Source organism: Pelecanus crispus, chromosome 1, assembly GCF_030463565.1.
Source record: "Pelecanus crispus isolate bPelCri1 chromosome 1, bPelCri1.pri, whole genome shotgun sequence".
Classification (NCBI taxonomy): Eukaryota; Metazoa; Chordata; class Aves; order Pelecaniformes; family Pelecanidae; genus Pelecanus; species Pelecanus crispus.
The window spans coordinates 193,446,770-193,473,338 of NC_134643.1; the positions used below are offsets into that span (position 1 = coordinate 193,446,770).

Genomic DNA, 26,569 nt, shown 5'->3' on the forward strand with positions numbered 1-26,569 from the left:
CTGGATCCCTTTCTAGAAGATACACATGCGCTAAATGCAAGCTGTTTTGCTGTGTGTAGGGATAAACAGTTGTAATGTTACAGTTATGTACTACATACTTGATAAGACTCAATGTTCTGTTGGTGCTTTCTGGATTTGTTAGCAATGAATGTGTGAGTGACTTCAGAAGAGAAAGGTAGTTAAGATTAGGGGTTAGTTTTACAATGTCTTTCTTTGTCTTCTTTTAAAATAAATCAGGTTAGAAAAGTTCTAACCCAGCAAATTATTCATATCACATTACTGCTACTATACATAGGATATTGAGGTTTTCATTTCTACATTATTGTTTTAATGAAAGTAGCCTGGTTGATAATATTGCAAAGGAAAAAGACCAAGCGAAACAAACTTGAGAGTCTAACAATGCTGACAGAGAGCCTTCATGAGTCAGTATATTGCTTAAAATAACTTTATATGAAGTGAAATAACATATTAAAGGAAATGTAAATATACGTGAATATATGAATGTTCTAACACAAGTAATATTAGTATTGCATTTTAAACTTTGCTTTCCTAAGTTAACAATATATAGGCAATTTAACATTTTCCATGGTAAATGCACAATTTGCTTAAATCTTCATCTTATATTCAGAAGTAAAGATAAATCTAAATTATTCAAGACAACACCTCAAACGAAAAGCCACTTCCATAGAATAGATACATGTTACAGGTTATGTCCAGTCAGAAATATTAAGTGTAGGAATAGAGAAAGTACTGTAAATTCCTCAAATGCCAAGCACATAATAAAAAGAAGGCAAAGAAAAATGTCTGCTGTTCACTACTATTTTAACAAGAATTTTTAATAGGTCATCATTTATGTTAAGAATCATCTTACTGAACATTAAGCACTTAGAGGTTAGGCAGCTAGTACTAGTTAGTTAAGATCCTCTACACCGTAAGTTCCTCTATAATCAGTCATCTATAATGCATTCCTATTTCTAGAGGGTGAGTTGTTCCATTTTAAAAGCTGTCCAGATGCAGTACTCTCTTTACCCACTCATTCCTCTTTGCTAACGTGTATCAGACCAGTTGAAGTCAGATTATTTGAAGCCCAGTTCTGAGCGTACTTGTTCCTAAGCCTTTTACAGCTGGACAGCCTATGTCCTCCTTGTCCCCCATGCTAGGACATCCTGGCAGATACAGGGCAAACAGGCCGTAACATCATCTATATGAATTTCCCACACAGCAAAATACAGGCCATCAGAGCTTTCGGAGTTCCTTAGTAGGATGCAATAATAAGGGATGTGGATAAAAGATCTGGAATTTTGGTATCTCAAGAATGCAAATATAGTAATTTCTCTGTAGGAGAAACAATGTAGATCTCAATCTTCAGAGATCTAAACAAATAAAAAGGAACTCCACAAATCGTATTTGGTTGACTTCAAATGACTTTTTAGATAGAATTGGCACATATTTTGAAAACACCTGGAAATTTTAGTAACTTTCTCCCTGAACAGCCTCTGGCTACAGTAAAAAAAAGCAAAGTTATTCCACATCATTACAGATTGAGCACAGCCTAGTTTAGGCCACAGAATGAAAGGGAGAAAAACTTCAGAAAGAAAGAAATCACCGAGCCCTGGCCCAGCTATCAGGCTATTCACTATTTGTAGTATTTCCAGAAAAAAAGCTCCTCTGTCTGGAAAAGATTACCTACATTGTAGCTCTGTTAGGCTTGTTTTATACTCTACTTTGTAACTCCACTATTCCAAGACACTTTCTTAGTTCTGCTGCCTTCTTCTCCAGCTGCTGAATGTTCCAGTGCCATTGTCTTTTATTTGAATGGAGTTTGTTCAGTTGGCAACGCAAACGTTTTAGAATAGCATCGTATCTTTTATTCTGTACCTAATAAAATAGAATAAAATTCACTTCAAAATTTCTTTCAAGTAAAACTATTTATGGAGGTGGGTTCAGCTCAGCTAACTCTAAGTGTAGATTCTGACATCTGACCAAGTCATTCCATGTTCACTTTATAGCTACTGAAAAGACACAGACATCTAGGAAGCAATTCATCTGACTTATTTCAGATATCTGCTTTAGGACAATATGAATCTTGCCTCTCTTTCCCACTAAGGGAAAGAAAAGCTCTGTCCCACTACGAGCTTAAGTGAGTTGTTCCATGTGGATATCTGCTCTGCAGATGTCTGAAATTTAACAAAGTAAATCCCACCCAAAGAGTCAGCATCTCACAGCTGTGGCACCACTCTGCACATGGAAGATTTCAGGCTCCAGGGTGAGAGGTGAGAAAGGAAGACATTTTCATTCTTTGACAAGTGTGTTTGGGTATAAATTAGAATACAAATGAGGTAACCTAGTAGCATCATCACTGTTGCACTGCACTTAAAAGGGTATCATAGAATTAGAATCACAGAATCATAGAATCTTTTAGGTTGGAGAAGACCTTTAAGATCATCCAGTCCAACCATTAACCTAACATTACCAAGTCCATCACTAAACCAATTAAGGGTAGAGTAGCAATTTCATGTTTCCTGGCTTGGTGGCTGGATTACTTATAATGAAAGTAAAAGCTAGGAATCATTAAGATTGGAAAGGACTTCTAAGATCATCATTCCGATCATCAACCCAACACCACCAAGCCCACTAAACCATATCCCAAAGTGCCACGTCTACCCATTTTTTGAACACTTAGAAAGGCAATACTGTGGCCATGCAGTACTGTATCAATTTTGCCCTCATTGCTGCATCATGTGAAGAATGGCTGCTGCAGACAACCCTAAGATTTGCATTCTGAAGTGTAAAAGCATGAAACATTCATTATAATAAAAACGGAAATAACGGGTATTCACTTAATGAAAATTTGGGCTTACTTACCCTAGTTTGAATGGCATATGAGTGGTAGTGTATAATTATTCTTGTGTCTGCTTATTGAAACATTACACTGTATTTAACATAGACGTGATGGTGTACAGCTGCATCAGAACCACAGCATTGCCAGTGATTTCCTGTGAGTCTTGCTGCCTAAATTTCACGTGTAACTAACACCCTCGCTCACTAACATTTTATAAATTACACTGCCTTGTTTTACGGGTGATGGGTTGTCTTTCTTCATGTTGCTTGGCTCTTCACTATAACCCTTCACAAATTTTCAAGGGATGCTGTCAGATTCACTCATCTGAATGAGTGCTTGCAGGATCTGAACATCACCAGGACTGTGTTGTATGACACTGAAACATCTATGATCAATATTACCTGCTTTTTTAAAAAATGTGTCTCTAGCATCATTATTAGGAACTGTCTGGCACATCTGCTGAGGCAGGGAGCACTAATAGGCTTACTGGACACAGGGGAGGGAGAACATTTTGTTCTTTTCACTGGGCCTTGCGCATGTGTAAGTTAACCATTAGAAAAAATTGCCTGGGCATTCATGGAATCTCCACCACTGGGGTCCTTCAAGGACAGGATAGACAAGCACCTGCCAAGAATAATATAGACGCATGCTGATGTGGGGCAAAGAGGGCAGCAGGGGAATAGATGGGGTTTTGAGCTTTCTTTTTCATATTATTTTTACATAACAACCTATTTTCTAGTATTTGTGTATGCCTTATATTAGTCTTTATGACTGAAGCCTTGTCCCTACGCAGGTAACCACCCTGCTTTATTCTTGACATCCCTGTCTAAGGCTGGGAACAGGCTCTGCTCTTCAACAGATGGATGGTGGGGCTGGTGCTCAGGAAAGGGAGTGAGACAAGCTCTACAAGCTGCCTTACAGTCCATCAGTACCCTGCCTGATGAGAAGCATCCCAGTTATGACTTAATTGCAGGGTGTGTTAATTAGCAATGTCAGATCACCAACTTTCCTTGGAAAAAAGGAAGCTTAGGCACAAATTTTCTTGCAGAAAGGCTTTTCATTAATAATTTTAACTTTCCAAAATTCAACTGCTTTAGAAAGGTATTCCGAATTACATTCCCGTACAATGTGCTTAGCTGGGGAAATCTTTGTGGGAAACCAGAAATAATACTGAGATGAAGTGGGAGCACCAGGGCTGTGAGAGACAGTCCAATCTGAGTGCCAGCTTAGCCGTTAACGAGGCTTCAACGGGAATTCCGTAGGCATTTAAGTATAGGGCTGTATAGGGGCAGACTTAGATGAATGCTTAAAATCATTGCTGAATCAAGGCTCCAGAAGTCCTACAGCAACAGCAAACTCATTAATCAGATGCAATGACTTGCTTGTATCTGGAGGCTCAGAAACCAGGGAGCTCGCATACTCTTTGCAAATTTATGAATCACAGAATCACAGAATAGTTTGGGTTGAAAAAAGGACCTTCAAAGATCATCTAGCCCAACCCCCTGCCATGGGCAGGGACATCTGTCACTCGATCAGGTTGCTCAAAGCCTCATCCAACCTGACCTTGAACACTTCCAGTGACGACAACTTCTCTGGGCAAGCTGTTGAAGTGTCTCACCATCCTCATGGTAAAAAAAAAAATCTTCCTTATGTCCAAGCTAGATCTACCCTCTTTCAACCATTTAAAACTGTTGCCCCTTGTCCTGTCACTACAGGCCCTGGTAAAAAGTCTTTCTCCATCGTTCTTACAAGCCCCCTTTACATATTGGAAGGCCGCAATAAGGTGTCAGCAGAGCCTTCTCTTCTCCAGGCTGAACAACCCCAACTCTCTCAGCCTGTCCTTGTAGGAGAGGTGCTCCAGCCCTCAGATCATTTTTGTGGCCCTCCTCTGGACCCACTCCAGCAGGTCCATGTCCTTCTTGTGCTGAGGGCTCCAGAGCTGGACACAGTACTGCAGGTGAGGTCTCACCAGAGCAGAGTAGAGGGGCAGAATCACCTCCCTCGACCTGCTGGCCACGCTTCTTTTGATGCAGCCCAGGATACGGTTGGCTTTCTGGGCTGCAAGCGCACATTGCTGGCTCATGTCCAGCTTTTCATCTACTAATATACTCAAGTCCTTCTCTGCAGGGCTGCTTTCAATCAATTCGTCACCCATTCTGTACTGACATTGGGGATTGCTCCAACCCAGATGCGGAACCTTGCACTTGGCCTTGTTGAACTCCATGAGGTTATAAGGAGGCCAGTTACCTTTGGCCCATGCAGTGCTAGAAGCTGAGAATCCATGCCATATGTAAACGTCCTACGACAAGCGCTGAAGCCTTGAGGTGGGGTCCATCTGCAGATTAAGACACCTAGCTTTACAGGTGTGTGACCTACATGTCTACATTCCTGTTTTGGTCAATAGAGATCCAGCCAACGCATACCACGTAGTTAGTGATAGGACAAGAGGAAATGGGCTCAAGCTGTGCCAGGGGAGGTTTAGGTTGGAAATTAGGAAAAATTTCTTTACGGAAAGGGTGGTCAAGCATTGGAACAGGCTGCCCAGAGAGGTGGTGGAGTCACCATCCCTGGAGGTGTTCAAAAACAGGTAGATGTGGCACTTTGGGACATGGTTTAGTCTAGTCTACCCTTGATTGGTTTAGTGTGGACTTGGTAGTGTAGGTTAATGGTTGGACTGGATGATCTTAAAGGTCTTTTCCAACCTAAATGATTCTATGATTCTATTCTATGATTCTATAAAGCCTACAAAGACCAGATTAGGCAGCTCACCCTACTGTCAACCCCTACATATGGCCATATGGCCAACTGCATTGATCTCTAGAGTATATCAACTGCACTGACTACACCTCCAATGATTATAATGGGAACCTGTCTGACCCATGTGTAGTCACCTGCATTCAAACAACCACATTTAGGTGCCGGCAGTCTGTAGCTGAATCCCACCACTGCAGCTCAACGGAACCTCATCTATATGTCCAGCATCTCACTTTATTCCCATGCTTGGCTTAGTATTCTTTCCTGAACTGTGCTGAGGACTGCTGGGTGTTAATGTCTCTGCCTGTCCATTGTCAGTTTTTATATTAAAAATTGGATTGTTTTCCAGAGAGCTCTTAATAGAACACCCTGAATTATTCCATGTTCAAACCTGCTTCTTTCTGAGACAAAAAGATCATATAATCCAAACAACTGAAGAACAGGTTAACCTTCACTATTTAATTAAATTGATTTTGATAAAAGAACAGAAAATTATTTCTAGGCTCCCTAATTTCACTTTGGGTTTAGGAAACTTTCTTAGGAGGATGTGCCTTGATAATAAAATATTTTCTCAGATGCTGCATAGCATAGACCTATTCTAAAGTGGCTGTGTTTTGCCTTTCAGCTTAAAAATTCTCTGCTGTTCCCTCTCACATGAAAAATGGTTCTTTTTTCCTCCTACATTTTACAATGGGCAATAGAGCTAACCTTAGATCAGTTAATCTTTATATTACCAAGCTCTGCTCATTAAATTTTGTGTCTTTCATTTGAACTAACAAGACGAATGATGTGAAACTTCCAAACTAAAAACTATGTAGACATACAAAGTATTTCAGTAAGGAACAAAATGTAAAATATAGTTCAATTATTTAAAAAGAGACGGGTTTAACTATTTATCAGAATTTTATCTTGGCAGCTGATTAGGAGCTGCTGTGTTATCCCTAATATAATGTCAGCTCAAATTAGGGAGATTCATGGAAAGTCCATTTTCCTGGTTCAATTGATTCTCCCATTGATGAGTTATCAGGAACCATGAGACAAGTCATGAATAATCAAGTCAGAAGGGAAATTTGAAGTATTTCAAAAATATTACAGAAATAAAAAAACGTGCATTTTGCTTTGCTACCATTCAGTGACCTCTTTCTTTTCAGGACATCATTCCAGAAGTTCACAGCTGAACTCCTCCTTGAAAGACTTAAGAAAAAATGTTCTTAACTTCTATTTTTCTCATGATAGCAATTAAGTTCTGAATTTTAGAAAGGTTATCAGTATCAAGAATTTAAGATAGCATGGTTACTGCATATATTTGAATAATGTATGGCTAGTGTATAAAGTACCTCAAACTTCATTTGCACTACCTACATTCTGTCAGGAGAACTCCGATTATATTTTATTCAAATGACTTACCTCAATTTCTTTTCTAAGCTTAGCATGCATTTTTTTCTCTTCTTCCAGCACATCTGTTTTATTATTGATGAACTCTTTCAATGTTGTGATTTCCCTTTTTAAAAGTGTAATTTCTTCCTGCAGATGTAAGTCAAGATACAGAAATCCCCTCCTTAAAAAGTTGCACAGTACATCTATTAAACTTATTAAAAACATCACATTTTAACAGTCTCATTTCATTAAGAGATGAGATAAAGATCTAGATTAAACAATTTCACATTAAAATAATTAATAATTTAAGAATTTTAATTAAAATTAGTAATTAAAATAATTCCTAACATGGCTTTAGATACTTAAGAAGATATACTCTCGATCTGAAATATGCAAATAACTACAACAACAGAGGAATTTGAACTCATTTTGGTGGTCTTAAAATTTGTTTACAATGTAATTTACTGCAAAATCAAATAATATTTAATGCAATATCTGAGATAGATTTTTCTTTCTCATAGGGAAATACAATGTTAATGAGTATTTATTTATCGGTATTTAAAGACTTGCTTGTACAACCAAATTTTTATCAATTTACGTGAACAGAGTAACACCAGATTTTCAATAATGCAAGTTGCATCAGAGTTGAAACCTGTGACCCCATTTCAACTGCGTACTTGTGCTTGCTCATATATTGGTAAAGTTTTGTGGTGAAAAATTCCTACATGGTAGTTTTTAATAAGTGTTGCAATTAGGGTCAAGTAAAACCAACAGTGTTAGACTAGAATACCAAACCAAACATATTTTTCCTCTCTCCTTCTTTCTATCACCATCTCATCAAATCTACCTCCAGCTGGCAAACTGCAGTTTGTTACCTGACAGCAAAGTTAAAAGAACACTGTGCTCTTACATGAAAAATGTAACAACATGGCAATGTTCCACAGAATTCTGAAAAGTGCCCACATAAGTTTATCCAACAACCCAAAGAAACCCACAAGTAGTTTGGCAATGATATAGTTTAATTTACAGCTCTGTATTTTTTTTCATAGCTGAGTTCAGTCGATCGCATAGAATGAACCTGACTTTTACAATATACAGATAACAATGGCTGATGATTTGTTTTACTGCATAGTGAAGTCAAAATTTCTTCAATTAATGTAGCATTATAAATTATCTATATTCCCTGTAGTCAGTCCCTCATGAACCGTAAACATATTAGACAAAATATTAGCTATGCCAAATTTATTTCACACACAAGGAAAAGAATCAAAGAGGAAATACAGTACCTGCACTTGTTTTATAACAGAACCTTCTGGATTCTGGAGATCACGCATTAACTCCTCTTTCTTTGTCTTTAATTCTTTAACAACAGCTTTCTTTTTAGCAAGCTCAAGCATAATTGGCATTTTACTTTCCATCTCCTGAAAGAGATGTTTATGAGCCTTTATTTTTTCCCGATATTCATTATTTCTTGCAAATGTCATCTCAAACTCTTCTTGTACTGTTTCTGCATCATGCCTCAGCTTTAGATTTTCATAATATAGGGCTCTGACTTGGGCCTCCAGATTTTCACAGTGATATTTTGTCACTTCTATGGCATCATCTTGCAGATGTATTTCCCTTTCTGTCGTCTTTGTCTCTAACAGAATAGAATCCATTTCTTTTTCCAGTTCCTGAAACTTTGCCTGTAAAATATTTCAATGCTCACTTAAGAACATTTTTTGAAAGGATACTAGACATCTAGTTAAACACTGTAATTTATATTTATTCAACAGCCGCCTTCTTCACTTGTTTAATGTGGCTTGAATGGAAGATAATTAGAGTTCCATTTCCTAAAATCATCACCTTAGAGGCACAATGCATGAATACTATCTGAAACTTCTCCCCCTAGACTGAGACTAAAATATGAAATAAAGTATCCTTGAGATTACTTTAAATTCCTCATATTGGCAAGACACATAGGACGTGACAGATCAAACCCAACCCTAGTGTTTGTTTAGAGCGGAAATCTGGTTAAGCTCTAATCAGACTAAAAATAACTAACGATGCCAAAATCACTTAGAATCCCACACAAACACATAGACAGGTGTTCAGGGTAACGGAGCTTAACTAGCCTGTTCTACTGAAGTTTTTAATCCTGCCTTCATCACAGTAGTATTCGAGAGTAGTATTAATCCCAGCTATTTTTAATCCCCAAAGAAATATGCATCTAATCCTAAAAAGGCCTCTACATCTTCTCACTGAGAAGTGAACAACTCCAGGAAGTAGTACTTCAACCCATCATAAGAAATCACAGAATCATAGAATCACTTAAGTTAGAAAAGAGCTTTAAGATCATCCAGTCCAACCATAAACCTAACACTGCCAAATCCACCACTAAACCATGTCCCTAAGGACCACATCTACACGTACATCTAAGATGGGAGGGCCGAACTGCTGTCTCAGAAATGTTTATCTCTATTTGATGACTACTGAGGGAGCCTAGATGACTAACACAGGCTTAACATCTGACTCGTATATGATGTAAGCTAACTATGATGAATGCCACCCAAAGTAACAGCCAACAATAGTGCACTAAGTGAGAGAATTAGCATCATGATTTATGTCACCTATTATCTTTTCCTTAATGGAAGCATTACGAGTGCTATGAAATCTCTTACTCAATGTCTTGAACAAAAAGTTTCTGCGTAACTTTTAATTTGGAAATCTTGGGCTACAGTTTTAGCAGGATTTGTATCACTGCCAGCCACCATTTACTGAAGACAGGAAAGCAAAAGATCTTAATGCCAAACATCTTCAATTTTGGAAAGGAAATTATTGTTTTCCATGTCTTCTGTGACATGCACACATGGGAATAGATGTAAAGATGAAAAAGCAGTTCTGCATTCCAACTTTAAGTTCCTAATTCTTTAACTCTGCTGTTCTGCCAACATTAATGTTTGTATAGAATTTCCTAGGGTTTGGGCTTTTTTGAAAGAAAAAGGTGTGGAAGAGGAAGAAAATAAATGAGCTAACTTAATTACCTAGGGCTCTAAAGTTCTGTGGGTTTTTTGAAAACAGATACCCTTGTTTAAATTGCTTGACCACAAATTAATTGTTGCAGCATCATCATACTATATTATGGGATGGTATATAATTAGGAGAAAACTTCTTGCAAGGTGTGGCCAGTCAACTGACGTTCCTAAGCAATAAAAGTTTTCACTGCTCCATCAGAGAAGTTATCTTTGCACAAAATTTTAAACCTCAGTTATTTCAGTTGTAGGGCTATTCACACATAATAACTGGAACTCTACTGTTTCCATTTGCATTCTCCCATGCTCAAAATGCATGAATGCTATTGTGTCTTTCCTAAGACTTAAATGTAAGTCTCTCAATAGAAATTTGATCTCAAAGGTGAAATAATAATTGAAAGCTTAATAATTTCTGAGAGAGATTGGAACAGAAATGATTACAGTGTCTTCATGAAAACTACATGTACCCAGTGTTCTACAAAATATTACTAAATAAAACCAGTATTTAATGACTATTTAGGACACCCACTTCACGCACACAGAAAAAAGTATTTTGTATGAAAAAGATGCTAAGGAAAAATGATAGAGCCTGGTGAAAAGCTGCCAAAAAGGATGCTTTTAAAATCCTTTTTTTCTATTGATTTCCCAGGAAATCACTATGAAAAATTCAGAGAGCTCTAACTTTGTATTGAGTTTTTGGGGGGTTGATTTGGTTTGGTTTTTTCCAAATACAAAATAAAAGCTTCTGCTATAACCTGCTCTAATGAATTCTTAGCTATCTTGCAGCCTTACAAATAACAATACACACACACAGTTTTAGCTAAGCCTAAATGCACACACAGGAACAGAACAGCTGCCTTACACTTAAATGCAAACACACAGAAAAAATAAAGTACCATCAGCTTCCCTTGTTCATAGGAATACTTCCTTGTCTAATCAAAAAAAATTGAACAAACTGAACTACTCCAAACAAGGCTTATTACCTGCAATTGGAAAAGAACTGTTTTGCTTTTTTCTATCTCTGACACTTGTGAATGCTGCTGCTCTGCAACTTGTTCTACAACTTCAATTAGTAATGGAGAATTTTGCTTGGCCATTTTAGGCAGAAGTGCAGAACTATAACGACATAAAAAAGAAGTGAATTGTCTTATCACCATTCTATTTAATTCCTAACTGTTAATGAAAGAGAACAATATTAAGGCCTTTCCTATGGGATCCCTGATCAATACATTATTTCATTTGGTTCATTTTTTATTAACAAGAACAGGTTACTGACAGGTGGAAGCTTAAAGCAAATGATCAAGCATTACAACCCTTTCATGCAGAGTTTTATAAAATAAAGTATTGCAATGTTCTTCTGGCTTCTCCACAGGTCAGATCCTCAGTTTGTGAATACTCATAGCTCTTAAAAGCATCTTAAGAGCATCTTAAATGCATGAGAGCATGCTCTCATATTTAGCCCAGATATTTACATTACTGCAGTTACCATACTGCAGATGCCTCCTATGTTAATTATTAAACTGTCCTTAATGTAAGATAAACAATGTCAGAAAGCTGTCACATCGAAAGTCACAAAGCAGTATCACTGTAAAGATCACACACACACACACACCAGTGGTTAGAAAATATTTAGTACTCGTTTTGTATCACTTCGGATAGAGTAAGTTAATGAAAAAGATCTGTATTATCATGCAAAGTGACATCAAACTGTCACGAAAATGCAGTAAGTCTGGCACAAGCGCGCCTTCAGGCCCTCTATATTAAACGGCACTCGTATGACCCACGAACTGTGCCTGAAGGTTGGCAGCCTTGAGTAGGAAACCGCATCTATCACTTTACGTTTAGGGCCGTTGCAACCATCGTCCTGGCACCCCTCACTTCTCCCCTCCATCCCGCTCAAGCACCCCACACCACCCCCCCCAACCCCACGGAGGCCTGCCCCCGCGGCACACAGCCCCAGACCCCCCAAAGCAGCCCCAGACCGCCCCCCAAAGGCACTCTAAACGCCAACAGAGCAGAACCCGGCGCCCTGCCGCGACGGGGCCACCTCCCCTCGCTACCAACCCCGTCTTCGCTGGGCGAGAAAGGGAGCAGCGCCGGCCACCCCCCGCCCCGCCCCGCCCCGCCCCCCCCCTCCCGCCTCAGGGCCCGCCTCAGGGCCCGCCTCAGGGCCCGCCTCAGGGGCCGCCTCAGGGGCCGCCTCAGGGGCCGCCTCAGGGGCCGCCTCAGGGGCCGCCTCAGGGGCAGGAGCTGCAGCCCCCGCCCCGCCCCGCCCCCGCCCCCGCCCCTTCCCGCCCAAACCGCGGCGCGCGCGCGGCGCCCGCCCAAGGCCCAGGGAGCGTCGGGCAAGGGCCGGCCCCGCGGCGCGGCGTGCGGGGCTTTTAGGGAGCGTCGGAGAACTTCGGCGAGGGAAGGCGGCGTGAGGGGAGGCCGGCCGAGGGGCACAGGGGGGCCGGGAGCGGGCCGGGGAAGGGGGCTGTCCCCGGCAGGACGCGGAGGGGAAACGGAAGAAACGGCTCATCCTGTCAGAAATGGGTGGGTGCTTCGCGGTGGGGCCCATAGCGGTCGTGCAGCCTGGCTCGCCCTGCGGGCCAGGCACTTTTGCTTAGCTTGTTTTTTTTCCCTTCCGAGTTCCCTAATTCATTGTATCAAACCGCATTTTCTGTCCTAATTCCTTACTGTTTGATGTACGCTGCAGACAACCTGAGTTGTGGTGAGCACTACTGGGTTACAAGGAGGCAGAAACGCGGCCCAGTTCCCCCACTCCACACCGTGCCCTGTTCTACAGCCACGGAGTTGCCTAGTGCCCGCTACTATTCCTCTGAACTCCAGGTTAAGGAATTTTAACCCAAAATCCCACAGTTTTTATAATTTAATTGCTCATCTCTGCATACGATCTGTTTATTTCCTCTTTTTTTTTTTTTTTTTTTTTTGAAATGTCAGAAGCGGAATATAATACTTAAGCCGGAGACATCATATCAATTTGTCATTTTTCAATATTGTTCGTATCCTGGATATTTTCTGACCTTTTCCTTAACCTTTCTCAGCATTCTGCACCAGAAATAACCCCAGTAATTACTTTTTCTTAGTCTGGTTAAAGGAAAGAAAATGGTCGTGGTGGTCTCCCTCCGTCACATCCCCCCTGTTAGTTTTTAATGATCCAGTTCAGACCCATTTGATAGCGGGCTGGAAAGCCTCAAGAGGTAACTGATACCTGCAAACCTCATGAAAATAGATGTCTGGGTGGGGAAGGACAGGATACGCACATCAGTTCCCTTTGGGAGGGAGAGCCAGGAGGATTCAGTTCTCATCCCTCTGCCCAGGATATGCTGGAAGGGAAAACAGGAGGGAAAATGGTGAGGGACTCCCAAGGTGTGTTCTGGGCCTGGCAGAAATGCAGGTTTACTGGAGCTGAACGGAAGGGAGGACCTGAGGACATAGGACAGCAATTCACAGGAAATCTGATTTTATTAATTCATCTGTTCATCAAAAAATTACTTTTTTTTCCTTGTCCTTTAGTTGTCATATACTTATCTGTCATGACTGATTTTAGCACTGTTGAGAAAACATATTTATTATCATATGATTCTTGGACAAAGCGTGATACAAATCCCTAATTCCTCCACTTGCCCTTTGACCTTTGCATTTTCCTGTCAAAAAATTCAGACTTTTTTACAGAGGTCTGCAAAATTTCTGACTGCTCCGAGGAGAAATGGGCATCTTCATTTCGGGCCTGTGGCCCCGAAGACTGGCCCCTCGTAACCTCTCTCTCCGGGTCCTTCTGAACATACTTTTTCTTGACTGACTGCCAAATTCTTCACTGGAACATGCAGTTACAGCTCAGAAAAGGGAACTTTTTCAGCCTGCACAAGTTTTCCTTAAACTTCTTTGTGTTCCTGTTCTGTTTTGCTGTGCTGTATATTTCTGAATCTGTTTGAGATTGTGCAAAGCTGATGCATTGGAATGTATGATTACAGCAGCAAGTTACATGGCAGGGTTAATGCTGCTTCCGGGTTTAACACTACCCAGGCACTTAATCGTGTAGGTGCCTTTCAGTACAGTTTATTTCCTGTGGATGCTGACAGCAACAAAGGAGGGTCTCATCATAAAGAAGAAATACAGGTTCCCACTCCCCAGTCCAATCTTACCTAGAATAGGAATTTCCATCTTGTACAAATCAGCTGCAAGACTGACAGTGACAAGTGAGATATATAAAGCTGGTAGTGTGTGTTTATGTCAGATGATACCTTCCAAGAGGTTAGAAGGATTGCCTACCTGTGTAAGTAAATTCCTGTGTTTTAAACTTTGCGTTTGTTTGTGAAAACTGCACCTACTTCAATATTTTCATTGTAAGTGCTGATTTCTGTTTCTTCAACCTTGCCTGAATACCCCTAAGTTAAGAGAGGCAGAATGTTTTATTTTAATCCATTTTAAGAGGTTTTTATGTATTTCTTCCCTGCCCCCTGCTGCTTTTTTTTTTTGCCTTTGCTGTTGTTGAAATTTTATTACAAATGTGCTCTTATCCCTGTTAATTTGGGCTGCTTTAATGACCTGTTTTCTTTCTCTGTGCATCTCTCTCTGGCAGATGTTAAATATTTCTCACCTTTTTAATTTTTCCAAAATGATATCAGTTCTCTGAGTTTCTGTAAGAAGATAAGGTGACCAGTAGGATTCAAAGGTGCAGAAAATTGCCAGCAATCTTGTCTTGACCAACAGTGAGCTTTTAGAATTGGATTTCTGGGGGTTTTGAAAGTTGCTTTTTGGATCTTTTTTCTACCCTGAGCTGTCTCTTCTCTGCAGCCTGGTTTTGTTTCCTTCATTGTTTTATTTTCTGTATTCACTTCGCCCTTCTTTTCACTGTTGTTAACCTACTCACCTCTCCTCTCTTCTTGCCATCTATCATTTTCTTTGATTTTCTTTTTCTTAATGTCTGTGCAAGAGAATCTTTTTACCTTCCAAATGTTTGTCCTGACAGAGTTTCAGAGAGTGAGCAAAACAGCTAATGGGTGGCCTTGGCTTCAAGTTTGTGCAAGTATTTGCCTTGCATTGTGTACTGAAATGAGCAACTCCTTAATAAATGCACTTGATCTTTCCTGGTGCGGTTACATGCAGTGAAACTTTCTATGGAACACTGGGACTGTAGAACATGTTACTTAAAACCTGAGTAACCGTGAATGCATTTCTCATAAGCTAAAACATTGCTGTGCTTGGCAAGCCTGCATTTTGAGAAGGGTTTTGTTTGGGGGGCTGAGAAAGCAGTCAAAAAATTTTTTTATGCCTGTAAACAAATTTACTTCTGACACCACTGACCTCAGTAGAACTCTGTGGTGCAAAACTGGAAGGGTACGAGGGTGAATCAGCCCCATTGTTTCTTTCTGTACATCCCAATAATTGCCCCTGTGGACTTTTTGCAATACACGCACAACTTAATCACAGCGTGGGCAATTACCTCTCCCTCCACAAATGCTTTCTTTCCACCCTTTCTTTGGTGGTATTTTTCTGGAGAAGTGTGAGGACAGCAATGAACTCTACCTACCTTCCACTACTGACATATCTGAAGTGAAGCAATAATCTGTTTTTCCATTATACCCCTCTGTTGTACTGTCTTTGCGGGTGCTATTTCCTATACCTAGATTGGAATCATGTCGTATTCTTACAGGCCTCCCACAGAGAGTGTCAGGGTGGAGAAGGAAATACCCTGATTTCCCAAGTTGTGGTCTTTGACATGGGTCTGTTTTGACACTGTTTTCTTAGCAAGCTGTGTTCTCTAAAACCTGTTATCAGCTGTGTGTAAATAATACTGTGAGCAAAATCGAGAGTCAGAAATTCCTTGGCAGATGCTTTTATCTGCTGTCATATTTTGATACTTTTAGTTCACCTGTTTTGATAGTCACTAATTAATCTTTGTAAGCGTTCAACTTGCAGAAAGGAAAACATTATTTTCAGTCAGGATTATTTTTCTTCCAGTCTGGGGGAAAGAACAATGAAGAAAATACAGAATGTTTTCTGTAAAACCTACTCTGAATAAACAATCCGTTAAAACCAGAAAGGTCTTTGACGTCTCATTTGAGTACAGAAACTCTGGGAATCCATTGTCAACCATAAAATGCCAAGGAGGACACCAAGTCCACCATAGTGGTAGGCCTTAAGTACACACAGAAGCAGTATTTCTGCAGGATAATAAGTGCTGTGAAGCCAGAGCATGCATGTAGTTACAGGAGAATGAGGGCTTGGGGCAGGAAAATAGTGCCAGGCATTTTCTGATACAGTTAGTTCTGGTAGCAGAGCATTGATTTCAAAGACTTAAAATATTCTCAAGTCCTTTGGTCCTGCAAAGATATTTTCCTGCAAAGGAATTAATATTCATGCACTGTTTGGTACAGTGCAAAAAAAAATGGTGGTGTTAAGAAATACTCTAAATTATTATGGAGCCGTACAACTGGTGATAAAGCTGTATGTATTCCTCCTAGGTCAAGCACAGTGCTTAGTCATGAGATCTGAATGACCATCTGTTCAAGGTTCCCAAAGCAAAGGGATCTAGTCTTTTGTTCCAGACCTCCGGAGGCTTGCACTGGAAAACGAAAAATTATCTTATTTTCTTTTCCCTATCTCTGACACTTCCTAGAGGATAGGTAAAATAGGCTTCCATAGCAACAGAGAGAGGAAGAGACGGTTAGCCAAGTTTCCACAGGTAGGCAGCCTAGCTGGGCTTGGATCAATGAAGTCCAGAAAAGGGAAAAAAAAAACCCCACCAAAACTGGAATTACACCTGGACCACAAGACAAGCTGTGAACTACAGGATGATTTTGGATAAGCTTAATGTGTCTTGATTTCAGAGCAAAGAGTGCAGCTACCATAGTGAAAAAACAGAGGCAGGAAGTTGTGCACAGTATTATGTTATTTGCCCTTAGTTCTGTGTACTTCTTGCTTTACTAGGTAAAGTTTCAGTAACCTGCGCTGAGTTCTTGTGCGTGTTGAGAAGAACTATACCAATCCTGTGCTCCTCCACACAGAAGTCAGAAATTAGGAAGTTAATACTTTTGGTAACGCAAAAGGGAGAAGTGCAAAAAGTCTTGTGAAGGCCTGTGGGAAAGATGTTATTGTGCTTACAGCCCAGCACCCCTGCTGCCAGGAGGGGTAGTGGGCATGAGCTTCATCTCAATGATAAGTGTGTAAAATGTCTCCAAAAAAATTGTTACAGACACTCCTCCAGTCCCAGCAAGCTGAGGGACCTCTGTATTTGGTTCCCTTCATGGGAGCTGGAGGAGGGCCCAACAGTCAGAGGTCAAGAAGATCCATTAGGCTAATGTGGGTTAATTGATTCAATTAATCTAATGTTATGTACTAGCCTTTTATCATCCCTGACCTGGGAAAAACCTAAGGTAGGCGGGGTGGTAGGGAAATACCTAAATACTTAAATAAATACATAATAAAACCCATTTCCGCTACTTTTGCTGCAATTTCTTTTGATGCAGTGAGGAAATCCTAAGACAGTAATTACCACTATGCCACCTTCTGTACGCAGTATCACTGAATGTGTTGCCTTAATAACATAATTCTGTGTTGGAACTAATGATGCTGTCTTGCCTTTTTGTTTTTCCTGTTTTGTTACTGACTACTTGGCAGTTGTAGGAATCTTTAAATATCCTGGAATATGGTGGAAGCAGTACTGATAGATCTGTTCAGCCTACCAGCCAACTTGCAGAACAACATCCAAGGATTACTTCGTAATACGCTGGAAACTATTGAGAAATGCTCTTCCATCCCTGCTCCATTTGTTTATGTCATGTATTGCCAGAGGCAGGGGAGTGAAAGGCACGGTGAACAAGAGTCCTTGCTTCCAGCTCTGGGAGATTTTCAGGGTCTGAAGAAAAGACTGGTGGTGGTACCTGCTCTGACTACAGCTGCTGGTTTGTACACCATCAAACAAAGACTGGATGAAAAAGACCTAAGCATCATTAAAGTTTTTCTCCCTACCTTAAGAAAAGACTTAATGAAAGTATATATAGACCATCTCTTTACAGCAGTCTACCATTTTGAATTTGAGGATTTACAGGTGGCATCTGATTGTGAAAACCTACAGGTAGCTGAAACTCAGAGTGAAGAGCAAATGCTTCCTACGCAGGACGTGGCGTTCATCCGAAGTGAGATTCAGATGTACTTGGAAAGCCTGCCGAGCCTGAAAGGAGAACTCACCATCCTCAGATCTTCCCTGATCCCAGGTAAAGAGAATCCCAGCTAGTAGATTTTGCAGAGACTGTTCCCAAGCATGCAAGAAGCCTAAGGTTTGGAAATGTCTTCAGGCAGCAAATAACTCTATATGATGTTGCAATTGTGTATCATGTCTGTAAGAGAGAGAAGCGTTAATGGAGATGCAGCAAAAGAGTGGCAAGTCTGTTCCAGGCCTGGGGCATGATCAGAGGAAAGAGGCGCGCAGGTTTAGTGAGAGCATTACTGCAGACAGTGAAATCTCCTCCCCTCTGTGTGGGAATTACACACTTTGAGAGTTACCGTCATCTTCTGGAAAGGCAGGACAGGAGTTTCTCCTGGTCTGCAGCCTCACGCATGCCTGGTTAATCAGACCGATGTCTCGGTGTCCCTGCCATGGCATGACCCAGTTTACTGCAGAATGTCTCTCAAGCAGTGTGATTATGGGGTCCCATGATTCAGAGGATTCTGGGGAAAGCTGAGAGGTTTGCTACTGCAAAAATTTCAAACTGTCTTTCCCTAAAAATTTGTCTGAAATGATGCAGAGCCTGAAAGGAACGTGAGTTACTTAAAGCCATCTTTGCCTTCATTGTGCTTCAAGTTTTTGACTGTGACTTTGAAAGGATCACGTGGAAAGAGATTTTGAATCTCAACTCTGATTATGTCACTAAGCTTGATGGCTATTAAGATAGCAAAAATACGAGTTGTGGGACTATTTTTCTGTGTCCAACTTTGCCATGCAGACCCCCTCCCCCCTGTTGCCCCCAAAAGCATTGATTGCATTTGGTGCATGAGGTCACAATAAATGATCCACACTGTAAAAACAGAGGCTTTTTCAATGATGCTAGAAATTCTCAGTGCTTTCAGTGTACTTTAGAAAGATGTCTGAGATTCTGTGAAGTTTGAGGACTAGTACTTCATTTACAAAAAAAGCTTGGGAGATGCCACCTTAGAACATTTGTTTAAAAATCTATTCTTTTTCCTCAGTGAGCTGCCTCTTCTCTAGGGTTTGCACTACAACTCTGCAAAAGGTCAGGCTAAATCTGCCAGGACTCCTTCTTGCTCAAACCGCTCTACCTTGGCCTCAGAGGATTATGATTATGAGCAAGAAGGAAACTTAGAATCCTTAAATTTAAATGCCACAGCTAAGTACAAGGTAAAGCAATACTCAACTTGATTGGCTGACTCCAGGTCTCTTCAGTATAAAACCATGTTATATCTGGACTGGTCTTGTGTTGGAAGCAATTGTTTGTTGTCTTTTTGCCTTGCCAGATGATACCTTCCTACACGGTTTTACCACAAGGACAGGTGGCATCTCCTACATACCAACTCTAAGCTCCTGCAATCTCTTCAGCAGTTCCAAGCGGAGGGACCCACAAGTTGTTGTTAAAGAAAATCTCCGCAGGCTAGCTAATGCTGCAGGATTTAACCCAGAGGCTTTTCACAGAGTCAAGGTATCTTATCAAACAATGGATTTATGTAAACCGATCAGATCTTCCTTCGTGTATCACTGGCTAAAACTGTAGGCATTTATTCTTATCTTTCTCAGCAAGAGCTTGTGAGAAGCAGGACAATTAAAACATTTATGCTGGCAGTTTATCTGTGGGAATAGCCATCCAAACCATCAGCCATTTGGCACTATATGGAGAAGCAGCACTGTTTCTTCCGAGTATATTCTAACATTTTACTTACCACAGAGTAGAATAATCAGATAAATGATCAGAGCAGTTTCTCTTAAAAGAAAACACCACCACCACTTCGATGGTGGCTTTCTACTGATACACCTGCATGGCATTTGAACAAGGGAGTGCCTGATTTCCATGCATAAGCAGTTGGTGCAGAGGAGTGTTTCATGCCAAAGAAAAAGCCTTGCATTAGTCAAAACTGGGGTTTTTTTGCTGCTGTATCACTGTGCATGTTCTGGTTTTGTCTTGACAGATTGATCACGCTAATGCTGTGTGTATTCTGGGAAAGACAGAGCCTGACAGCTATGATGGAATAGTTACGAATCAGAAAGGTGTTACGATAGCAGCTCCAGGGGCTGATTGCATACCTGTGCTGTTTGCTGATCCTGTCAGAAAAGCCTGCGGTGCTGCCCATTCTGGTAGGAATTTTAAATCGAGGAGATCAACATAACTAGGGGACCACTGGAAGGGGAGTTTTGGACTAAGGATTACAAATTAGCAACCAAAGGAGCACTGAGTGAGAATGAATAAATGCAAGATCACATAACAATATAGACCCTGACCTGTGAAGTTTGTGTCCTGCCAAAACAAGATTAGTCTTGACAATAGTTTGTTTCCCAAGCTATGTATTTTTTTTATTTTATAACTGTAATAATTATTATTTCTGTATTTATACACTTATTTTTCTGATCTGGTAGCCAAAACCAAATAATTTTTTTTTGTGCTCTGTGTAACTTCGTATTTAAAAAATAGCTAGAAAGCTAATGTCCACAACAATCATTTTGGATCAGAAGAAATATTTGTCTGACTCAAACCAAATGAGAATAAAACTGAAGCAGGAATGGTTAGCACAACCTGGGGTTATGTCTGACTTCAGAAGATGTCCCAACTGTTAGGCTAGAATACATATCCTGTGGTGAGATTTTCCTGCTGGGGCTGTTTCATTTTATAAAAAGGTCTGTATTTATGAGGTCAAGGAGAATGCACAGCTAAGAGTTTCTCCTCAGCTTTGATGCTAGTACACCCCTTGACATGGTAGATGGTAGGAAGCTTCACCTCTGCCTAGAACTTGTGAATAGCACCTAATTCATACAATTCTTCATCCATTCAATAAATAAGCCAAAATAAATTCAGATTTGTGAGTCACCATAAGATGATCAAAACTTTGACTTTCCTTCAATAAAGTTGTGCCCCCACGCCGCCCCATGCCTAGCAAGCTTAGGTTAGAGAAAGTGAGAGGCATAAGAATTGTGGCACGTCTGTCTGGGAGGAAAGAGGAATGTTGTGGTTTTTAATGGGGAGAAAGAATGGAGAGAACTTTATCCCGTCTTGAAAGTTTTAAGAGTTTTACACTTTAAGTGTTCAAACCTAATTATTGTAAAATATTTACATCTGTAGTTGCTCCTTTCTCTGCTGCCTCTTCATTTATCTAGTCCCTGACGTACCATGCTGTTCCCCCAAGCCACACCGCTGCCTTCTCCAAGCTTACCTTCTGGCTCTAGCCTGAACTCCTACCTTACGTGTCCCAAGTTTTGGCCTTCATTGCCACATCACAGCCCTTGCTAGACTTCCAATTTTCTTTTCCTAAACCCTTTCCTTCCTGTCCAACCCCACCTCAGTTCAGTTTGACTTGAACACATGTTCCTATGTATACCTATAAAGACAATTAGGTATAAGGTCATCTCAGTCTTTGGATGTAGAAAAGCAGAGGAAAAGTTATTAGCATATCCTATCCTTTGGTACGATGCACTCCCTGTGCAATGCAAAGACTTCCTGGGACTCAAACTGAGATATGAGAACTCAAAGCTTGGCTTTCTTCTATCTATTCCAAACAATGCCTCTAGCTTGAGCCTCTTTTTTTTTTCTAAAATAACACTAAAAAAATTTTCAGCATATTATAAAAATACACTTCTGACTGTAACATATTTCTGTTGTCATATTCCCATTTAAACATTTCAAGCGCAGAGGAGCTGTAAGCTATGCTGTAGTTGCCCAAACCAGGACACTGGGGAAAAAGGAATTCTGGAATCCCAGTCTAAACTCTTCTCTCTAGTTTCCATCTCCACAAAATGATGATATCAGCAAACTGACAGTTGTTAATGTGTTGGGTTGGGTTTCAGCTGTTAATGTGTTGGGTTGGGTTTTTTAAAAAAACAATTATTTATTATTAGATATTTATATCTAAAAATAAATCATTATATATCTATTCATTTGTACCTTTAATAATAGTGTATATTTTAGCTACTATAAAATCAAAGAGACAATTTATACAATTTTCTTTTCAACCTCTCATTTCTTACAGGATGGAAAGGTACATTGTTAGGAGTTTCTATGGCCACAGTAAATGCTATGGTATCTGAATATGGCTGTAATGTGAAAGATATTGTTGTGGTGCTGGGCCCATCTGTAGGACCTTGCTGCTACAAACTTCCTCATGAATCAGCGAAAGAATTTCACAGAATTGATCCCAAGTGTGTGAGACTATTTGACTCTGCAAGTCCTTATATTGATATTAGAAAGGCAACACGGTAAGCCTACTGAGTGCATTTCCATGACATACACTTTTTTTTTGTGTGCTGAGTAGACTCAGCACAAAAGAACAAAAGGCTAATTCTACATTAGTTATCAATAATTATACTGATATTTCATTATCCACCATTATTATAGTGAGGGTCCTCACCATCTTAAAGTACTCTCTAGTACTTTGCAGATCAACAAATGATACCTTTGAATGAACAATATCTGCTCACCTTTGCTGGGTTTCAGTTATTATTTTACTGTTACAGTTTTAGTTTATGGATTTGTAGACAAATGTTCAAATTAAATGTGGTTTTATTGGTTGCTGAAAAGCAGTTGTTTTAGTCTAATACTGGAAAAAAGAAAAAAAAGAAAAGCAAATAAAAGTTACAACTACAATATTGGCACAGTTTGTTGAATTGGTACTTGAGGTGCTGTCTGAATGATAGTGTCTTAAGGAATGTGAGGATGTACAAAAAATATTGTTTTCTGTTTCTTTCTTTAAGGATTCTTCTTGAGAGCGGTGGGATTCTTCCTGAGAACATCCAAGATGATTCTGTCACAGACCAGGACCGAAATATCACTTTCTGTACTGCATGCCACCCTGATAAATTTTACTCTCACTTTCGTGATGGCACTAACTTTGGGACACAGATTGGCTTCATATCAATCAAAGACTGAGATAGTATCTCTTACTCTCGAACACTATTTAGATGATAAGTCTGGTGCATTGCCTGGCATCCTGCTCTCCTTGTAGAATTTCTTCCTCCTTCCTTTCACAGACTTGCAATAGGGAATTCATGGGTCTTGAGATTCTCTTGCTTCTTCCCTTCCCTGCCATTCTGAGGCAGGAAGAAATGTTTAGGGTGTGGGGCCAATAATTCTGGTGTGAGACGAAGTCTAAAGGAAACAAGGACAACCCACATAAGTGACAAAGCCTTTCTGCGAGACCGGATGCAAGCTCCCATTGTCTTGCCTTCTTGACCAAATATACCCCAGAAATCTCACTGTCTTAAGGTGGTGAAAGCACAAAAAACCAAAGTGTTCATTAGCTTCTGGATGAGACTTCTGAATGAAGTATGACATTACTGATACAGGAAGGGAAGCCTGTATTGCATGTTAACTGAGAACACCCAACTTTGGTAGTTTCAGCTGAAGGTTAGCCTTACGGAATTATGTGCCTACGATTATTTTTCTTCTTTGGATTAGTCTAAAGAAGAGCTCCAAAACACTTACAGGACTTTTCCTATGGAAAATAACTTGAAAGTGAGAAGCAGTCAAGATCCTTTGGGGCAGAGATTGAAAATATATGAACCCTTACCATTCTGTACTTTTTGATTGTAGAAAAAGTAGGAGTAAGACTCTTAATATAATATGACATGTATGTTGATATTTCCTTAGGATTTTTTTCTTTAAACTATTGGAGCTCCGCTAATGTCCATTGAGACAGTCTCAACAGTGCCCAGTTATTTAATAAATATCTAAAAAGGGCAGTGAATTTAGCCTCAGTTAATTTTACTGACCAATAGTTGACTTATCTGTCTTGTTAAGCAAATTCGAAGTGTGCACTGTTTTATTTTGGCCATATAAAATTTGCCTCTAGACATTGCAATAGACACAATAGTTCGACACACAGACAGTGAGAGCTTCCTAATAGTTCCATCCAACAGTCAAGTCTAAACCTATGCTGACTGTAGCTTGCAGAGTTGCCAAGCACAAGCTTTGGGACAGCTGTCCACATGATGTATTGTCTATTTTGAATGCAATGATCTTTACCAATTCTAGGCTTTTATGTCCACTAGAGGTCAGTGCTCCCTCACTCTGCACTTCCCTCCCTGGCTGCACTGTATATATGGGTTTTCAAACCATGCATTTTGCAAAGCACTGTACGGCACACGCTGCTACTTTTGCCTATATAATCATCTGCAAAGTTATTCTGGTATCTGTGCTTGAAGAGTAATGTATTTCTCATTTTGTTGGGCTGTGATTCAGGGTTGACCAAATTAGGACTTTCCTTGTCCTCCAGGAGAACAGACTTTTTAAAAAACTTTCTTTTACCTGTAAATGGTATTTCTCAGAGAAGAGCCTAGTTCTGAGCATGTTACCCTCTGACTGTAAGCATCTAACAAAAAAATACTTCTTCCAACTCTCCTACTTCTTTAGAAATATTATTACTCTTCTGCTGTAGTGCTGCAGTCCTTGACAATAAAAATTCTTACATTTTCAGTTACCTTCTAAAAACCTCACCGTTGCTTTCATCATTCTCGGTTTCTTTTGTAACTTCACTGTGGTGATGTTCACAGCTCAGTTCAAACTGGACATTCAGGTTCCAACAGGGGCAACACTCACACTCTTCAACTTCAGTAAGTTTGCAGACGACACCAAATTGGGTGGGAGTGTCGATCTGCTGGAGGGTAGGATGGCCCTGCAGAGGGACCTGGACAGGCTGGATCGATGGGCCGTGGCCAACTGTATGAGGTTCAAGAAGGCCAAGTGCCGGGTCCTGCACTTCAGTCACAACAACCCCATGCAACGCTACAGGCTTGGGGAGGAGTGGCTGGAAAGCTGCTTGGCCGAAAAGGACCTGGGGGTGTTGGTCAACAGCCAGCTGAACATGAGCCAGCAGTGTGCCCAGGTGGCCAAGAAGGCCAACAGCATCCTGGCTTGTATCAGGAATAGTGTGGCCAGCAGGAGCAGGGAGGTGATTGTCCCCCTGTACTTGGCACTGGTGAGGCCACACCTGGAATACTGTGTCCAGTTTTGGACCCCTCAATACAAGAAAGACATTGAGGTGCTGGAGCGTGTTCAGAGACTGGCAACAAGGCTGGTGAAGGGTCTGGAGAACAAGTCTTATGAGGAGCGGCTGAGGGAACTGGGGTTGTTTAGCCTGGAGAAGAGGAGGCTGAGGGGAGACCTTATCGCTCTCTACAACTACCTGAAAGGAGGTTGTAGTGAGGTGAGTGTTGGTCTCTTCTCCCAAGTAGCTAGTGATAGGACGAGAGGAAATGGGCTCAAGCTGTGCCAGGGGAGGTTTAGACTGGAAATTAGGAAAAATTTCTTTACGGAAAGGGTGGTCAAGCATTGGAACAGGCTGCCCAGAGAGGTGGTGGAGTCCCCATCCCTGGAAGTGTTCAAAAAATGGGTAGATGTGGCACTTCAGGATATGGTTTAGTCTAGTCTACCCTTGATTGGTTTAGGTGGGCTTGGTAGTGTAGGTTAATGGTTGGACTGGATGATCTTGAAGGTCTTTTCCAACCTAGACGATTCTATGATTCATGCTGCCAAGCATGTTACTGCACAGTAGCTAACTGTGCATGCTCTGTATATGTATATGCATATGTGTGTATTTAACTTACTCCAAATATAGGATAATGTAATTATATGGACACTGATAGGCTTATCTTGCTGCAGTAGGTAAAAAAACCCAACAACCTACCTTCACCTTTTAGTTCTGTCCCTTTGCCCTGGTATGTAAGTGTGAACCACTTTACGGGCACTGACTGACGTAGCAGCGGAGTAAGGTGTCTTTCCTTCTGCTGTTTCTGCTGTGGGGGCAGTAGCACCACGTAGTCTTCAGTCCCCGCAGCTGAAGCTCAGCCAAAGCTTGTCGGTCAGTGCCCTTCACTTAAGCCTCTTCCCTTGTGGATTAAGAGCATGCCGTCAAAAGCAGCTGAGTTACTCAGTTTTGCAAGGTACTGCTTGACAGCTGAAGCATCATAGGTGCCCATGTGCCTCTTGTTAGCCCATCGCACCTCAAAGATGGTTTTAAATTAATGTGTTTAACCCTGCAGTAAGTAGAAAGACCTTGCAGCCGTGCTACTTAATGCAGTTCAAATGCTCAACAGTGTATTATGTCACAGTAACATGATACTGATAGTAAGCTCTGGCTTGTTCATACCTGCTCAAGAATGACAGCAGAGACCTTCTGTTTAGAAAAATACCATTTACAGGTCACAGACTGTGCAAGTTGGAGAGCGTGTCAGAATGAGCAGGAACACCAAAGGCTTTACCTTTTAGAAGAGAAATTGTTAGCACAATCATTGTTCATTATTTCTTTTACATTGAATTACCTAGACTGTAAACCTGTCAAGACAGGAAGCAGCCTTTTGTACATGGATTACTGGGGTGGAGAACTCCACAATCAATAAGAAACTAATAATAATGTTCAGTCCCCA

The 26,569-nt window shown here is 40.6% G+C and overlaps 2 protein-coding genes across 2 annotated transcripts; one reads left to right on the plus strand and one right to left on the minus strand.

Moving 5' to 3' along the window:
* Positions 1–1,713: 1,713 nt before the first annotated feature.
* On the minus strand, positions 1,714–11,081 carry CCDC122 (coiled-coil domain containing 122). Its single transcript, XM_009491127.2, has 4 exons — positions 10,968–11,081; positions 8,260–8,658; positions 7,004–7,120; positions 1,714–1,878 (listed from the first exon to the last, which is right to left on the minus strand). The coding sequence occupies exons 1-4, from the start codon at positions 11,079–11,081 to the stop codon at positions 1,714–1,716; spliced, it is 795 nt and encodes a 264-aa protein (XP_009489402.2).
* Positions 11,082–17,638: 6,557 nt separating this feature from the next.
* Positions 17,639–23,109, plus strand: LACC1 (laccase domain containing 1). The gene is made up of 5 exons (XM_009489074.2): positions 17,639–18,206; positions 19,465–19,646; positions 20,131–20,296; positions 22,180–22,405; positions 22,901–23,109. The coding sequence occupies exons 1-5, from the start codon at positions 17,639–17,641 to the stop codon at positions 23,073–23,075; spliced, it is 1,317 nt and encodes a 438-aa protein (XP_009487349.1). The 3' UTR covers positions 23,076–23,109.
* The last annotated feature ends 3,460 nt before the right edge of the window (positions 23,110–26,569 follow it).

Excerpts from the sequence above, each read along its gene's own strand:
- LACC1 (XM_009489074.2), top strand. The coding sequence starts at position 17,639 with ATGGTGGAAGCAGTACTGATAGATCTGTTCAGCCTACCAGCCAACTTG. Across the intron at positions 20,297-22,179 it reads CTGCGGTGCTGCCCATTCTG|GATGGAAAGGTACATTGTTA; the intron begins GTAGGAATTTTA and ends CATTTCTTACAG. Across the intron at positions 22,406-22,900 it reads GATATTAGAAAGGCAACACG|GATTCTTCTTGAGAGCGGTG; the intron begins GTAAGCCTACTG and ends TCTTTCTTTAAG.
- CCDC122 (XM_009491127.2), bottom strand. The coding sequence starts at position 11,081 with ATGGCCAAGCAAAATTCTCCATTACTAATTGAAGTTGTAGAACAAGTT. Across the intron at positions 7,121-8,259 it reads CTGTTATAAAACAAGTGCAG|GAAGAAATTACACTTTTAAA; the intron begins GTACTGTATTTC and ends TTACATCTGCAG. Across the intron at positions 1,879-7,003 it reads AGCTTAGAAAAGAAATTGAG|GTACAGAATAAAAGATACGA; the intron begins GTAAGTCATTTG and ends CTATTTTATTAG.